This window comes from Musca vetustissima, unplaced genomic scaffold (genome assembly GCF_032173495.1).
Source record: "Musca vetustissima isolate MV318-11 ecotype Yass unplaced genomic scaffold, APGP_CSIRO_Mvet_v1 utg12485, whole genome shotgun sequence".
NCBI classification, from domain to species: domain Eukaryota; kingdom Metazoa; phylum Arthropoda; class Insecta; order Diptera; family Muscidae; genus Musca; species Musca vetustissima.
Genome location: NW_026884043.1, coordinates 396,989 through 414,484, shown reverse-complemented (window position 1 = coordinate 414,484; position 17,496 = coordinate 396,989). Strand labels below are relative to the sequence as shown.

The window sequence follows — 17,496 nt, the reverse complement described above, 5'->3', positions numbered from 1 at the left end:
CACAGTGTGGTGAAGAGTATAAAAATTAACGCCTATGGTAGGTCATTGAAAACATAATTTTTAACAAGTGAGCGGAGCAGTACAGTCGGACGGGGCCGACCATACGACACCCTACACAAGTACCACGAAACTCAAATTTTCTGCGGATATTTACCCCGAGCCTGGGCAATATTTCGTGATATTTGTACCCTCTTGCCCGATTAGAGGTAAACAGCTCCTCTTCCTCATGTTTATTCCGATTCCCTTCACGGTGGGTTGTATTGTGATGTTCGCTTATATTCGACTAGAAAACACATAAAAAATTAAATTTTCGGTCCACTTCATCATAAAATGTTAATCAGATCACCATCGAAAATTATGGGTGTTGTCTTTGACCATAATTGGAAATTTATGGAAAATTTTAGAGGGATCATCGCTATATTTCCGCCCTCTAATGAGGTAATGGGTTCCTAAATAACATCTGAATACGTAAGCACCTGTAAATATTTGTGTGTACCTCCCACATCCGAGTACATACGATAATGTAATTGGAGTCATTTTGAAGGTCAACCATTTCTCTTGCATACACTATCAACTTCGCGGGTCTATATTTTTCACACAAAAATCAGGGTCCATTTGACCCGCTAAATAATGACCGATCTTTATCAAAGCAGCCATACATATTCTCTGGCCCAATCCTCTTCTCCATGTAAAATTTCGCGATGTTCGGGTCATATTTGCGGCCTCTAGAGAGAAACCGACAAAAATTAAATATTTGGTCCATATCATCCCCTAAATATTAACCGATCTATACCAAAAAAAAAAACAATAAGGGTCTTCATTGGCCAAAACCCTTCCTACATGCAAAATTTCGTGAAGATTGGTCCATAACAGTGGTCTGTATTGTGTTTACAAATTATAATGGACAGACGGACGGACACACATGTCTAGATCGACTCAGCTAGTCGAGATAAGACGATCGGTATTCTTAATTGTGGGTCTAGGACCAATATTTCGCGGCGTTACACACTCATGGGGATGCACAAAGTTATAATACCCTGACAACATAGTTGTGTGGGGTATAAAAATCCGCGTCATTAGTTGGTCATTGAAAAAAATAGGAGCATATTGAAATAATAGTTTTAAAAAATCCACGTCTATGATGGATGTTAAAAAATATTTTCAAACCCCATGTCTTGTGAAGCTCGTTGAATATATATTTAAGAAACCTCAGATTAGGTGTAATATTGAGTTTTTTAGGCAAACTATGCCATCGTTCATAAGAAAATAATAATTTGAAAGTAAAACATCTAAAATTTCAAAATGGTTTTTTTCCTATTTATCAGACTATTTGTGCATTCTTGTCATATAAAAATTTCAGTTGAAATATTATGAACGTGTTCTTACAGTTTTATGCACCACCAAATTGATGTATAGCTTTCCTAATAAAGAAACCCACAAAAAAAAATGGATGGTCTCAAACATCGTTGAGTATCCTGAAACACGTACACATCATCATTAAATTGATTGGCAATGAGGGTATGGCCTCGTTATCAATGGCCATTGGTTAGCCAAGAAATGAAGAAATAAGTTTGAGGTTATATACAGAAGATAGCAAGAAGTAGGGCACACAGAAAATAATGGACATAAAAAATTTAGCAAAATTGCCTTCGTTTTTTCCTAAGATTTTTAATATGTCCAACATAAAAAATCATAATGTAAAATATCGTATATCGTATATAATTTTATGTGCAAATAAGTTATATGGTATTAAATTGTATGTGACTTTATATTTGTTGGTCTATTTTTATCTGATTCTGCCAATACCTCCATTGTCGGCATGTGAGAGTTAACAAGAAAAACATAATCTAATACAAATCTAAATTTCGAATAATAAAACAGGTTAGGATGTAAAGGAGGGAAGGAGGAAAAGGATGCGAGAGCGCCTCAAGGCAGAATTTCATCGATGATGTATTTAAGACGGGCACTCCTTTGGGAATGAAATATGCTGTGAATAGCTGGCGGCACATGTAAAAAATGACGATGCTATAAGGTTACCAATGAAGGTAAAGGGATGTTGCATATTAGGGTGTAATGACAATAAAAATATATAAAGAAATATTTTTTTACGATTGGACCAATAACACTCTTTTACGCCAATGTTGACAGCATATTTTTTTATCTCCCAATATCACATCACTTCATTACACCCTAATATACCAACATTTACAAGCAACACTCGTGTAAGCAATACAAATAATATATGCATATCTGAAGGTGGTCCATATGAGTATGTATGTGTGTGTGTTCTGGATATGAATAAATTTCATTGTTTTATGAAGACTTTCGCCTAGAGATTCAAGACGATAGCTACAATACTCATCGTAAAAAAGTCAAATCGAATCATAATTTTTTTTTTTTATAGGTTGCTAGTCAGTCTGTCATCCACTCAGTGGAGTGAAGTGGAGTCTATTTACAACAGAGAAATGATGACAACTGACATATGTACGGATGTTTGAACGATTTTAACTAAATACACTGTGACGATTGCCAAACGAATGTTGATGGATGATGACTGTTGTCGGAATGCTGGGAAGATAATACTCATGGAACGTATGAAAATGGTATTGTGTTTTTGTTTTCCCATATTCTAGGTTTTATGACACACGGAGGATAATATGTTTTTTTATTTGTCACAAGGATGTTGTATTGCTGGGATAGGGAGTGAGTTAGATGAGTGGAGTGGTGATAACCCATGCCTTATTTCGTGTGTGTGTGTCAAATAAAAATGATGAAATATGAATGACATTAATATGATTCAAATAACTGTCAATCAGCCGACAATAGATTAGATTTAGAAATTCGGTATTGAGAAATTTAAGGTGACTGGTAAAAGGTATAGGTAATTCAATTTCATAAGTAAAGTATTTTTTTTCCAATACATGAAGGGGTTTCCTATAGAAAACTAAATGATTTTCTTAGTAGGTCACTGAAAAAAATATTTTTAAACCTGTGAGCGGAGCAGTATAGTCGGACGTGGCCGACCATATAATACCCTACATAACTTCCACGAAAAATTAACTTTCTGTGGTTCTATATTCTGAGCTTGGGCGATATTTCGCCATATTTGCACCCTCTTGGACGATTAGAGGTCAACAAATATTACTTATATTCGGTACAGCTCTACAAATTACTTGTCCAGATTCCTTTCACCGTGAGTTGTGTGGTGATGTTCGGCTTTCAATTGTGGCCTAAAGATCGACTCGAAAAACACAAAAAATAAGTTTTTCATCCCAATATAATTATCTGATCATCGCTGAAAATTATAGGCGTTGTCCTTGACCACACCTCATACCTCCTCATGGAAAATTTCAAAGCGATCAGCTCTATATTTCCGCCCTCTAGCGTGTTAATGGGTTATTAAATAATATATGAATACGTAAGCACCTGTAAATATTTAAGTGTACCTCCCACACCCGAGTACATACGACAATAAAATTGATATCAAGTTAAAGATAAACCATTCTCTTGGATATACTATCAACTTCTCGGGTCTATGTCTTTCAGGGGTAAATCTATACGCTATAAAACACAAATTTTGTACTTTTTCACACAAAATTCAGGGTCCATTTGACCCGCTAAGTATTGACCGATCTTTATCAAAACATGTATGCCTCTTCTTTGGCCCGATCCCCTTCTACATGTAAAAAATCGTAATGTTTGGGCCATAATTGCGGCCTCTGGAGCGATCATAAAATCAGACAAAAATAAAGTTTTTGGTCCATTTCATCTCATAAATATTAACCGATCTATTCCAAACACAATAGGGGTCTTCATTGTCCAGAACCCATCCTCCATTCAAAAATTCGTGAAGATTGGTCCATAACTGTGGCCTGTATCGTGTTTACAAAATATAATGGACGGACGGAGGGACACACATGTCTAGATCGACTCAGCTAGTCGAGATATGACGATCGGTATACTTAAAGGTGGGTCTAGGACCAAGATTTCGCGGCGTTACAAACTCTTGGGGCTGCACAAAGCTATAATACCCTGACAACATTGTTGTCTAGGGTATACAAATCCACGCCTATGGTAGTTCCTTAAAAGAAGATTTAAAAAAAAATCCACGCCTATGGTAGTTTCTTAAAAGAAGATTTAAAAAAAAATCCACGCCTATGGTAGTTCCTTAAAAGAAGATTTAAAAAAAATCCACGCCTATGGTAGTTCCTTAAAAGAATATTTTTAAAAAATCCACGCCTATGGTAGTTCCTTAAAAGAAGATTTTTAAAAAATCCACGCCTATGGTAGTTCCTTAATCCACGCTTTAACTCCTTTGTAAGAAGACATAGAGTTTTCAGCTAATATATATGAAAGACCATTCGGTTTTTTTATAAAAAAATCTCTTCGATAGAAAAACCTTTCAGTTCTTCTATAGAAATACCATTTAGATTTTCAGTTAATCTATAGAAAACACTTAATTTCTAAGAAGACCTTCAGATCATATTTGGGAATACCTTCAGTGTATCTATGAGAAGAATTTCATGTTATGTATGAGAAGACATTTAAATCATATTTTCGGATATTCGGCTAGTGTATTCGAAAAGTAGGGATTATATGGGAGAGCATTCAAAAAGTAATCAAATTATATTGCAGTTCAGATAATTGCTGCTAGATTGCACCTTTCGTGTTTGTGGCGTAGATATAAACCATGAGTGGGGAATTCAATCCTGGGCACAAACCAAAAAGGTATTATCGAACATATTTATTTATAGTTGTATCGACACGCACCCGACTATTGTAGTTAACACACTGCGATCGATATCAAATATTTACTTTCCCACCACTGTTATTGACCTTGCCTTTGTGGTTAGCGTATTTATTGTAGCCCCTTTAACTCCTTTGTAGGAAGACATAGAGTTTTCAGCTAATATATAGGAAGACCATTCGTTTTTTTTATAAAAATTTTCTTCGGTAGAAAAACCTTTCAGTTCTGCTATAGAAATACCATTTAGGTATCTCTAAACTGTTCTATATGAATAGCATTCTTCTCCTTTCAGTCCACGTATAGAAACCCCTTTTCAGTTCTTCTAAAGGAAGATCAATAAGTTATTTTATAGGAAGTCCTTTAGGCTTCAATATAAGGAACCTCTAATACTTCTAGTTTATTTTTTTTTAAAAATCCATTATTTTCTATAAAAAGTCATTTCAGTCTTCCATAAAAAAGGTTACAACAATAGCTTCTTCTTATCATCCATGAAATTGATTTCCATTTAGAAAAATTTTCGACATCATCCGAAAAAATTGCCAATAATATTCCAAAATTAATATCCGACAGTGTCGATGCTGATATAATATACAATTCTTTGTTAGCCAAAAAAAAATTGAATCCATATGCTTAAACAACAACAAAAACAATGAGAAGAAAATAATAAAACAATACCATGAATGTTGATGTCAACGAAGAAAACGGAAATCGAATCGAAATTAAAATAAACACAAATAGCAAAACTGGTGACAGCTGACGGAAATTCTAAGAATAAATTACATTCTATTATTGTTTTTGTTGTTTAATCCAACTCATTTGCAATGGGGATATCCTTGGACCGAAATGAAAATATAATAAAAAAATAATATTGAACATCAAAGGATATTGGCCCAGAGAGACAGAGAAATGGTATAGAGGAAAAGGACGAAAGTACGTAACATTTGTCCTGGATTTCGAGTGACAATTTCTTTTTTAATTTATATTTCAACTTTAAAATAAGTTTAACAGCCTGCCCTGCCAAACAGCTGAGGGATGAGGTGCGACGTCACTTCTGTCTACAAGGACAGCTACTTTTGGGAATGAGGATAATGCATTACCATTGTTTTAAAAGAGTGTTATTTAATAAGAAAATCCACCTGAAGGTTTCTGACATGGCTGCGGCAGAATGTCGTTGGCTTCATTGCCACAGACTTGTGTGTGGTAGGCTCATCCATGGGTGTGTGTGTGAGCAACAATGCAACAAGGCGCCGAAGTGAATGGTAAGCCGTTTTGGATGATGTATGACTGCTGTAACAAAGCCGTCTGCATTTGCCACATAGCCATGCAGATGCAGGAAAGTATGTGAGGAAAAACTTTTTCCCTCGCAACAAAAGATGTTTGCTCTTAGCGGCTGGAGGAGGCGGGACGGAATAAGTAAAACGGCGAAAGAGGAACGGAAAATAATAGCATAAGACAGAAGCAAAGCAAAAAAAAGAACAGCAGCAACACCAAGGATTTCACACAAGCCTTTGCGAACTTTATCTATCGTAGTTTTCACCTACTTAACACCTTTTGCCAGGCTAAAACATCAACACCAGCTCCGACTGCTGAAACTATTACCGTGAGCAAATCTTAAGTTTTATTTCCTCATTTCGTGGAGTGCCACAATGCCACAAGACTATCAAGGCAGCCACATTCGATCGGTATGATAACATTAAAGTAGAGAAACGGAGAAATTCATTGAAATTGGAATTTAAATGTCAATTTCGCATTACACTTTAAAGGTGTCAGAGAAAAAAATGGTCAAAGAAAGAGGGAAAATGGCTTTTTCTTCGTTTCCATTTAAGCTTTAACTCCCGATAAGTCTTGACTTTATCTTACCGCTATTTTCTACCAAAAAAGAAAAAAAACATTACGAAAGACGTCTTTGAGTGTAACATTGTCAGACAAGCTGCACGTATTTGTTGAAAGGACACGCAGTCTGAATAACACACACCGAGAGATTGAGACAGCGAAATGAAAAAAAGCAAACTGGAACGCTGCTGATGTTGCTGCTTAGCTTGACGTTGTCTGTTATTTTACGTGCTGCATCCATAGGTGATGTGGTTTTGTAATATCACCCTCAAATGCATAGTTTTGGAGAATCTGAAAGAAAAAAACATACACAGGACTACGGGATCTTGAAATTTTACATAATAATATTAGTCCCAACAGTATGATACAAGCAAGCCAACCAGTCTCCCACATGCACCACTGCTGATCTTCTATTGGCAACATGTTCTATATGAAGGCCTCCTAACGACCCCCCACTTCTACTTAAGCTCTCCTACCGGAAAACATTCAGCTCTTCTGAAAAATCTGTCATTACCACTACGTCAACACCTTCAAGAAATGTTCTCAGTTCTTCTATAAAAACATCTATCAGGCATCGATTTTAAATATTGCATCTTCAATAAAGGATGAAGTCGAAACTAAGCTCTTCTATAAGCTGACATTGAGCTCTGCCATAGGCAGACTTTCCGCTCTTCTACAAAAATACATATGAGAAGACTTTCAAAATTTGCTCATCTGTATGATGACTTTAAACTTTTCAACTCTTTAATGAGAAGACTTATAAAGCTTTAGAAGAGCTATTATAAGAGAAGACCTTCCAGAACCTCTATATGAAGATCTAGATGGTATACTTATAGAGAAGCTGGAAGGTCTACTCAAAGGAAAAGTTTTACAACATTCTTCTCTATGGAATACCTTCCAGCTCAACACACCCTCTTTGATAAGAACTTCAGCTCTTATATGCGAAAATCTTCCAATTCTACAGTGAGAAGACCTCCCAAATCTATTATAACTAGACTTACATCTCTTCAATACACAGACTTTATAGCTTTGGATAACAAGATTATCAGTTAATCTATGAAAGCACTTCATTTCTAAAAAGACCTTCAGCTCATCTATGAGAACACCTTCAGTTAATCAATGAGAAGACGTTCACTTATCTATGAGAAAAGCTGTAACATAAATTCAGCGCATCTATGAGAAGACCTTTAACTAGTGTATTCGAAGAGTATGGAGGATATGGAAGAGCGTTCAAAAACGAATCAAATCATATGTTAGTTCAGAAAATTGCTGCTAGATTGCATCTTTCGTGTTTGTAGAGTAGATATAAACCATCAGCGGGAAATTTCAATTAAATCATGGTAACAAACCAGAAAAGGTATTATCGTGTGTAGATGTTATTTTGTATTTATAGTAGTGTCGACACACACCACACGTGATGTATTGTGTTAAAACCTTGCGAACGATATCAAAGGCACAAACCAAACAACAACATATTTACATTCCTACACTGTTATAGACATCACGTTAGTGGTTTGTATATTTGCTACTGATCATGGGATTACTACTCCAATTCAACAATAATGGATCGACTATACTACGAACAGACTTCCTGAACTTCTATCAAACACCTTCATTTCTATAAAGAAATCCTTGTTTCCCTGTGTTGTCTATGGCAGTTTAGATAACCACTAAATGTCCAATATAAAACAACACAACAAAACTGCAACTATTTCAACCCTACCGTATTATATTCCTATATATAAGTCAGTTTTGGCTATCTTCCGAATCTCGTATCAACACCAATAAAGGGGAAGAATAAGACAAGACAAAAATCAACAACAACAACAACACCTACAAATCAAACGTTAAAAAGGTGTAAAAATTTGTGTTAATGTTGTTTTCATTTCGTTTGAATGACATCCCTTCCAAATGAACTTCAAAAAGAAGTAAAGAATAAAAACTATGCAGACATGGTGGGATAAACGAAGGATAACTTAGAAACCATTACCACCTGACACTCACGCACACACACACACCTGTATTTGTTAAAGCTCCATAAAAAGGGCGTTTAAATCGAAACAATTTAAGGATTTAGCTTTTTTTATTTTGTTTTTGGGCAATAAATGTTGAACAATTTTTATGGCATGTCATATGACCGTAATTTTTTTCATATTGAACTCCTGTTGCTTATTTACCTCCATGCTGGCATATACCGAGCTTGTTCTTTCTTTCTTTTACAATAAAAAAAAACAATATTTTTAACAGCACCAATAAATGGGCAACACACATTTGGCGGTATGTGTGTACGTGTCGATATATCCAAACTATGGCTGTGTCTGTCTGCCTGTCCCTTGCCATGTGGCCTATTCTGACTGCGTGTTATGGTTATTTTATGCCATACTTTGGTAACTTTTATGCATGTTTAAGTAAGTGTTTTATATTCTGTCATTTCCTGTCTCTGGGTTTTTCTTCTGCCCAAAACTTCTTTTATTTTCATTTTTACTCATTTGAATTTGTGTTTAGTGGACCATATGTTTTTACACTGACTTTCTAAGTTTATTGGGTAGTTCATAGTGCTTAGTTTTCATAAAGGTCAAATGCCAAATGGAATATGTCTTAATAAACTAAATTACCAAGTGTAAACATGACTTTGAGATTTATTAAATATATTAGTGATTTAATTTGATTTCAAACAAAAAGTGGAATACAACTTATGGTGATCCAAAGGATTTTGAAATTTTTTTTTTTAAAACTTGTTCTTCAAAGCCCTGACTTCAAAAAAATAAAAAATAGTTTTAGGCGTGGATTTTTTTAAAAATATTGGATTTTTTAAACATATTATTTCTATGACCTACCATAGGTGTGAATTTTTTTAAATATTTTTCTATGACCTACCATAGGCGTGGATTTTTTAAATATTTTTTCTATGAAAATATTTTTTCTATGGCATACCACAGGCGTGGATTTTTTTAAATATTTTTTCTATGGCCTACCATAGGCGTGCATTTTTTTAAATATTTTTTCTATGGCCTACCATAGGCGTGGATTTTTTTAAAATATTTTTTCTATGGCCTACCATAGGCGTGGATTTTTTTAAATATTTTTTCTATGGCCTACCATAGGCGTGTTTTTTTTAAATTTTTCTATGGCCTACCATAGGCGTGGATTTTTTTTAATATTTTTTCTATGGCCTACCATAGGCGTGGATTTTTTTAAATATTTTTTCTATGGCCTATCATAGGCGCGATTATTTTTTTAAATATTTTTTTCTATGGCCTACCATAGGCGTGGAATCTTTTTTAATATTTTTTCTATGGCCTAGTATAGGCGTGGAATTTTTTTTAAATATTTTTTCTATGGCCAACCATAGGCGTGGATTTTTTTAAATATTTTTTCTGTGGCCTACCATAGGCGTGGATTTTTTTTTTAATATTTTTTCTAAGGCCTACCATAGGCGTGGATTTTTTTAAAATATTTTTTTTATGGCCTACCATAGGCGTGGATTTTTTAAATATGTTTTCTATGGCCTACCATAGACGTGCATTTTTTTAATATTTTTTCTATGGCCTAGTATAGGCGTGGAATTTTTTTAAATATTTTTTCTATGGCCTACCATAGGCGTGGATTTTTTAAATATTTTTTCTATGGTCTACCATAGGCGTGGATTTTTTTAAATATTTTTTCTATGGTCTACCATAGGCGTGGATTTTTTTAAATATTTTTTCTATGGCCTACCATAGGCGTGGATTTTTTTTAAAATATTTTTTCTATGGCCTACCATAGTGGTGGATTTTTTTTTAAATATTTTTTCTATGGCCTACCATAGTGGTGGATTTTTTTTTTAATATTTTTTCTATGGCCTACCATATGCGTGGATTTTTTTTTTAATATTTTTTCTATGTGAAAATATTTTTTCAATGAGGTTGGCGTGTTTTGTTATTTTTGCTTCATAATTTCGCGAAATAATATTTTTTATGTATTAAAAATGTCATCCTTTTTATAAAATCATTGCACCTGCAATGACATTTTGACACAACTGCAGTATTTTACTCAATTATGATATGAAGCCAATAACAATTTTTCTGTTGTTTGTGTCCTCCCATTCAAAACCCAACCCCCAACTCAAACAACCCATAAAATGCAGTAAAAATAAACTGACAACTGAAATCGGCTGCTTAATTAAAGATTTGTTACACCTCAAATGTGACAATTGAGGCGTTTTGTTCTGTGGTGGCTTACAAGACTTAATGCCTAACTTTCGCACGCCCCATTTGTCACCCAGCCCTTTGTTACGAACACTCAACACAAAAACACCAAATTCAATGTCATTTATTTGTCAATCATTCATTGACTGGAGAGGATTTTGTGGTAAAAAATCAAGCTTATGCCGGCTTAGATGGAGGATTACTTATGTGGTTGACAACAACCGAAACCGAAAAAACAACGAAAACAGAAACAAAGGCGGAAGTGAAAGCCAATTTTCTATGTGTGTGGTTAAGTTTAGGAGGATGATGATTTGAAGTGGAATAGAAAAAATTTTAAATTTTAGTTTAAAAAAAATATTTTTTAAATGATTTAAAGTTTGGGTTCTAATTATGTGACCTGTTTACAGTTTTCTTTAAGCTCCATAGGTAATATTGTTGTGGCTGCTTGGCCATTGAAAACTTGTCGTCCAAATGGGCACGTTTTGGAACATTTTTTCTTCTAATTCTACCACCGAACTAACCTGAAAAGTACACGTACTCTGAGCCTTAACTAAGTTTTTGGCATTTGTCCTTAGGCCACAATAAATATACGTGTCAATTTATCATGTGTCCTGTATACAGAGCGCATTCACTGGGTGGTTATTCTGGCTGTTGGGTGTATGATTGTGTGGTCTTCCAACTACCACCAAAGGATTTAAAGAGAACGAGATAGAGAGGTAGGAAGATGTATAGATTTAAAGGTGTACATCATAAAAGCCAATTGCTTGGGCAGTAAATCAGCTCATTAGGTAAACCGCCCATGGAGACACGAAGGAAAAGCTTACCAACTTTTACCACCATTCGATGGATAATAATAGGCAGCATATGTTTGCCTATGTATGTGTGAGTATTGCCAACACGAATTATACCTGCATGATAATATACGTGCAGATTTATATTCGTTTAAAGGGTGTGGCATAAAGGAAATGTAAAGTTATTAAAGTTAGAGTAACTTCTGGTAATGTGGACCATGCGTCAAATGTGGACCACCCCCATATCTAAGAAAATCCACAATGTTCCATGTCTTGTTGACTAATTGCGCTAAGTATTCTTCTTCAATCGCTCCTTCGCATATATGTTTCTCTGTTGATTCCATTGCTTCTTGACTTCCGTAAATGTAATGTTTATAAATTCCCAGTCTTCAAAACCTTCTTCTTGATCGATTTCCTTTTCTTTTCCTCTTCGTTATTAATTACTTCCATTTTAGGTTTTGCGCTTACTTTCCTTGGACGACCTCTGCTACCGGACCTTAAAATGAGTGGTCTACCTTTGTTTACTTTAAGAGCCAGTACAATTTCGCTGTTGTTGTTTTGTCCTCTTTCCGTTATGTTTTCCATTTCTATTTCATTACCTTCGTCTTCGTTGTCATTCAGTGTTTCATTCCGTTCCATACCATTATCTATCAATTCGTGTTCTCTTTTAATTAAAATATCATCTTCTTCTCCGTATGTTCCGCTAATTTGTTTCAATTCACTTTTGTTTTCATTAATGAATTTTATATCACGGCTTATTATTATCTTTTTTCTCTGTTGTGATCACATTCTGTACGCCTTTGCTTCTTCGGTGTATTCTACCAAAATGCATTCCTCTAATCTTGAGTCTAACTTTCTGTTATATCTATCCTTAATCGAGACATACGCTTTTGCTCCAAATTACCTAATATGTTTTAAACATGGTTTCTTACCGGTCCATAGTTTGTAAGGCAATTCTCCATTTAAGAATCTCGTTGGGCATCTATTTCTTATATAAAATGTGTGTTGACGGCCTCGGCCCAAAATCTGTTTGCTACACCACCTTGTTATAGTAAACACCTGGCCATTTCCATCAGGGTTTGGTTTTTGCGTTCAGCAATTCCATTTTGTTGAGGTGTATATGACGCCCTCAATCTTTTTTATCCCGGCTTCCATTATATATTTGTCGAATGAGGTATTAAAGTATTCACTACCTATATCCGATTGTAGGAACCTTATTTTCTTTCCAGTGAAATTCTCCTAGAAGTTTTTAAACTTTTTGAAGGCCTCGAATACATCAGATTTCTGTCTGATAAAATAAACTTCACAATACCGTGAAATGTCGTCTATGTCCCAATTTGCGATGCCATATGTCCATATCATTTGCCGGTTCGTTTGTCATATACGCCGTGTTGTCCGAATTTTTCATAAATTCTCCTAGCTCTGCACAAAATTTTCTTCTTGTCAATAATCAATGCCTCAATTTTCTTGAAATGAATTCCGTAGCCTTTATCCACATGCTTTGATATTGCCATTAAGTTTGTGCGAAGATCTTTCACGTACATTACGTCCTTTGCATTGAAGTGTGACTCTTTATTTCTTTCTTTCATGTCATCTATTCCCAACATTTCACTCGTTTGTCCATAGGCTAAGCACATGATCTTCTTTATTTTGTTTATCTTATGAATTTAATTTAAATTAGGGCTCACGTGGGAAGTTCGAATTAAATAATCAATAGAATTGAATAATGAGTTCTCTGTTGCTTTTTCTATTGTTGTAATTTTGCTTTGACCTGAAATTCGCAGTGAAGTAGCCCGGCTTACCACACTTAAAGCAACACTCGTTTCTTCGAACATTTTTTTTCACTCCACTTTGAGCTTTTTTGATATCTTGAGTTATTTATCTTGTTTACATTTCCTCTCGCATCCCAATTCGGATGGGGCGATGGACAACATCAAATCTGCACATGCCTTTTGATCTCTGGCAATACACTTATCATTTTTTACGCTTGCAACTGATTTGTCGCCCTCGACAAATTCCCATATCACTTATGGCTTTGATCAAAATCGCCTTCATTTGCAATTTCCACTATCGTAATTGTGAGCATTTAGTGACTCAATTCGCACTGCATTATTTGACATGACTTAACCTTCAATTTTCTAATGGCCTCTGGGCCCATAACCTGTAGAAAAATGCGGAGCTTTGTACTTTACACAGTGGATATTTATTTCAGGTATATAGGTACATAGGTATGATCAAAAGAGAATACAAGATAAGTACTACAATAGGAATAAATGTCATCACTAAAGAGAACGTAAGTCATACATAATTGCAGAGTTGGTGAATCAACTTCGCTCAATTCAACAGCAGGTCATTGATATGGATATTTCTAGAGAATCCACGTCTACGGTAGATCATTGAAAATTTTTTTAAAGAATCGACGGCCATGGTGGGACATTGAAAAAACCATGACTAAAATAGTTGAATTTTGCATTTTTTCTTCATCATTGTATTTACCATCAGTCTAAAATACATCACCCTTTCAATAACACCTTAACTTTAACACATTATTAGTGTTATTATTATTGTTCTTGGTGGTGGTGCTATCATGACCAAGTGAAAGGGGTTCAATCGGGTGGGTGTTGGCCTTGTCATTATTAAGCTTCATGTAATCAAATCAAAAGTGAAATCTATGCTCAAGGTGGTCGGTTAGCAGTTGTTGTGTGAGAGGCAGAATCCCATTGTGGGTGTGTTTGTGTGAATGAAAAATTACATGTTTTAGATGTGTTGGGGGATTAGGCAAAACGATGCTGCCTTGAATGCTAATAAATCTCCATGGAACATATTTAGCCTCAGTTTGGCAATAACAGAAAACTACATGGACAGCAGCAAGCCCAAAAGGATTTGTATGGAAAATACTCAGCAACAAAAATCCCAGGACCAAGTTAAGAAAACTTTTACCAAGAAGAATAAGTGTGGGTTGAAGAAGATATTTAGTGGAGTGTTTGATTAATACAATGAGAATAGACCCAACAACAATTGACAGCCAATAAAGTTTACTAACCCCATGACAATCATCAGGTTTTATTTTCTCATCTGCAAAGGTGTAAAGGAAAAAATATGTTTTCTTTTGCAAAGCGAGGATGTATTTTTTTGAAAGATTACCCAGTTAATCTATGTTTGGCAAGATTTATCCTAAATATCATGGCTTAATTTGGCGTGGAATATTGATGAAAGTCATTTAGCAAAAACACAAGGAAGAAGAGGTAACATCGACTTCACTTAATATTACCTTAATATTTCAAAATGAAGGACCAAACGTTGTTTCTTGTTTTTCTGGTAATAATTCTAAATAATCCTCCATAGAAAGTTTTCATATTTTCCACTTGAACTTGTTCTTTGGGTAGAACTTACAATGTCTTGTACACAAACACCCATCTCTCCATGGGCTATTTTGTATATTTTTTTAGTTATAATCTTAATTACTTTTGTTTAATTACTTTAAAGTTGTTTTCTTAAGTTCGCGAAACGCAAATGGACTCTGAACAGAGGAAAACATAAGGCCGTAATAATTATAACACTTTCATTTTCGTTTCTTCACAAAGGGTGTAGGTGCAATTTTTACCTTGTTTTTTTACCTTGAAGCGTTTGTTCAGAAAAGGCAATATTTTTCTACAAAACTTCGTTATTTTTGTTGGTAGCGAAAGTTTTGTTTTAATTATATGTTGTTCTTGGTAATTTGAGACTTGAAGTTTTGTTTTTTTTTTTTTCACAAAATTGTAGTTAGTTTGATTAGCGGGAAAAAATATGTTAATTTTAGGGATGAGGATTAATAAAATTTTAATTTTGGAAGAGAAACACGTTATTATATTCCAGCTTCTTAGATCAAGGAAACATACATCCAAAATAAAACAAGTCAAATTAGACCTACTCTGAAATTAAAAATACAACTTAAAGCATCCTTTGAATGGATCAGAAAAATGAAGCAGATCCCAAAAGAAAAGTTCGCGGATACATCAATAGCTTAATATACTAAGTGAAGACATTTATATGGCGGATGTAGACTACTATAATTAGTATAAACTACCCAAATTCAACATAAGACGCCACTTAACGAAGTAACGATGAAGTTTATCAAGGTACTCGTTGGAACGCATGGACCAAAAATGTCATAGGTCAAGAGAAGGACTCTAGGGGGAGAGAAGGACGACTAGCTTTTATGTATATAAAATCGCATCATGTCTTGCCAATTTAGCACTTTTTAATTTCGTTTTTTATTAATCTAAAAAATATGCTGTTTTTCGATTTCACAGTGACGCCTAAGAATTTTCCTGTCACACACAATGAGTTTGATTTTAGAATGTTAAAAATGTCTCAGTACATCTCTAAACTGATATAATCCCGAATCAATGAATTTATTACCGAACATGGTTTAATAGCAAAGAGCAATCTGGTTTCCAGAGGGAACACAGCACTATTCACCAGATATGCCGAATAAACAACAAAATCATTTCAAATAAACAGATAAAGGTCATCATTTTAGAGAAAAATTATTGCATTTTCATGCCCAAAGCCTAAACATTATCGCGTCTTGTGTGACGACATTTCATACCAGGCATCAAGTATATGATTTTTCTGCGGATAGCTTAATATCCGATGTAAAAACCTTTATATGGCTGATGTAGAAACCTCCTAAAATTAGTGTTAACTACAAATGCCGGTAGAACGAAAGAATGTTCTACAACATAGGACCGAACACAGAGCCCTAACAAACGCCAAATAGCATTTTGGAAACCGATATCAAATTTTAAAAAATTCTACTCAAATGACGTTTTCTACATTTATTACATTTTATACATGTATATGACGTTTTCTAAAATTCGTCATATGAACAATCTCGATAATAAAAAATTGGGTCAAAATTTATAACAACGTTTTTGATAGACAGTTTAAATCAAAGGATATATAGCAGCTATCACAATCAAGATGAGCCGAAACAGAATTTTACATTTGAAAGTCATATGCAGATATGAGAACCTTTCAAAGTTGAAACGACACATTCTACACTGTTAAGGATAAAATCAACACTTTCCTAAAATACTACCTCTTATTATGTTGGGCGTATATATACTCGATATGAAACGTAATATAGTTAAATTCCTACGGAGAGAATTGTTGTATTCCTATCACATGATAGGATTAGGGGAGAGAGGGCACCTTGAACGCAGGGCACCTTGAAAATTTTTCCGACCCGCAATATTTTTTATATGGCACTATGTTTCTCTAGCATCATAAATAAATCTTGCTAGCTTTTTGAGTTGTCAACAAAATGTAGATGAGTGAACATTTTTTTTTTTGCGAAACAACAAACTGAAATAAATACAAATGGAACCATAATAAACCTCCAATTCTATTTATAAATTTTTTTCTAACTACATTTTGAGTATCGTTACTTTGAAAATTTGAATAATTTAATTTTCTTTAAAAAAAATAAATATAAATACATATATATGAAACCTCACAAAAGACACTACAAAATTGCCTTTGGAATCATGTAAATATCTCAATTTGTTTAGAAGTTATTAAAATTTTAATTTTTTCTATCTGGGCCTGCATTGATTTCAGTAAAACCCCATTGTAGAAAAACACACGTACATACAAATATTTTGAATAACAATGCATACATACCTGCTTCTTCCCTTCAACCATCCCCACTGCTATCAGCATTAACTCTTTGTTCTTGTAAGGAGACAACTATTAACCACGCGACCGAGCACTCGACAAAGCAAACACGAAAGTTCAACCACGAAATGCAACTAAACATTGATGTGTACACATGAATTTTGTTGTTATTGTTTGCCAAAAAAAAAAAACAAGCACTTCTTTGATTGTCAGTTCGCAATAAGTTGTTATTTGCAATACATCTAAATTAAAACACTACAATTAATTATTTATTTCA

General features: G+C 34.4%; 1 protein-coding gene across 1 annotated transcript in view; it reads right to left on the bottom strand.

Moving 5' to 3' along the window:
- LOC133331036 (hemicentin-1-like) overlaps nucleotides 1-13,195 on the bottom strand; it is a gene marked incomplete at its 3' end in the record, with an annotated part of 120,257 nt that extends 107,062 nt beyond the window's left edge. The window contains exons 1-2 of the mRNA XM_061539439.1: nucleotides 13,101-13,195; nucleotides 12,084-12,279 (exon numbers count right to left, since the gene is read on the bottom strand). Coding sequence (XP_061395423.1) covers nucleotides 12,084-12,279; nucleotides 13,101-13,195 — 291 coding nt within the window. The remainder of the gene's footprint in view (nucleotides 1-12,083; nucleotides 12,280-13,100) is intronic.
- Nucleotides 13,196-17,496: the final 4,301 nt, after the last annotated feature.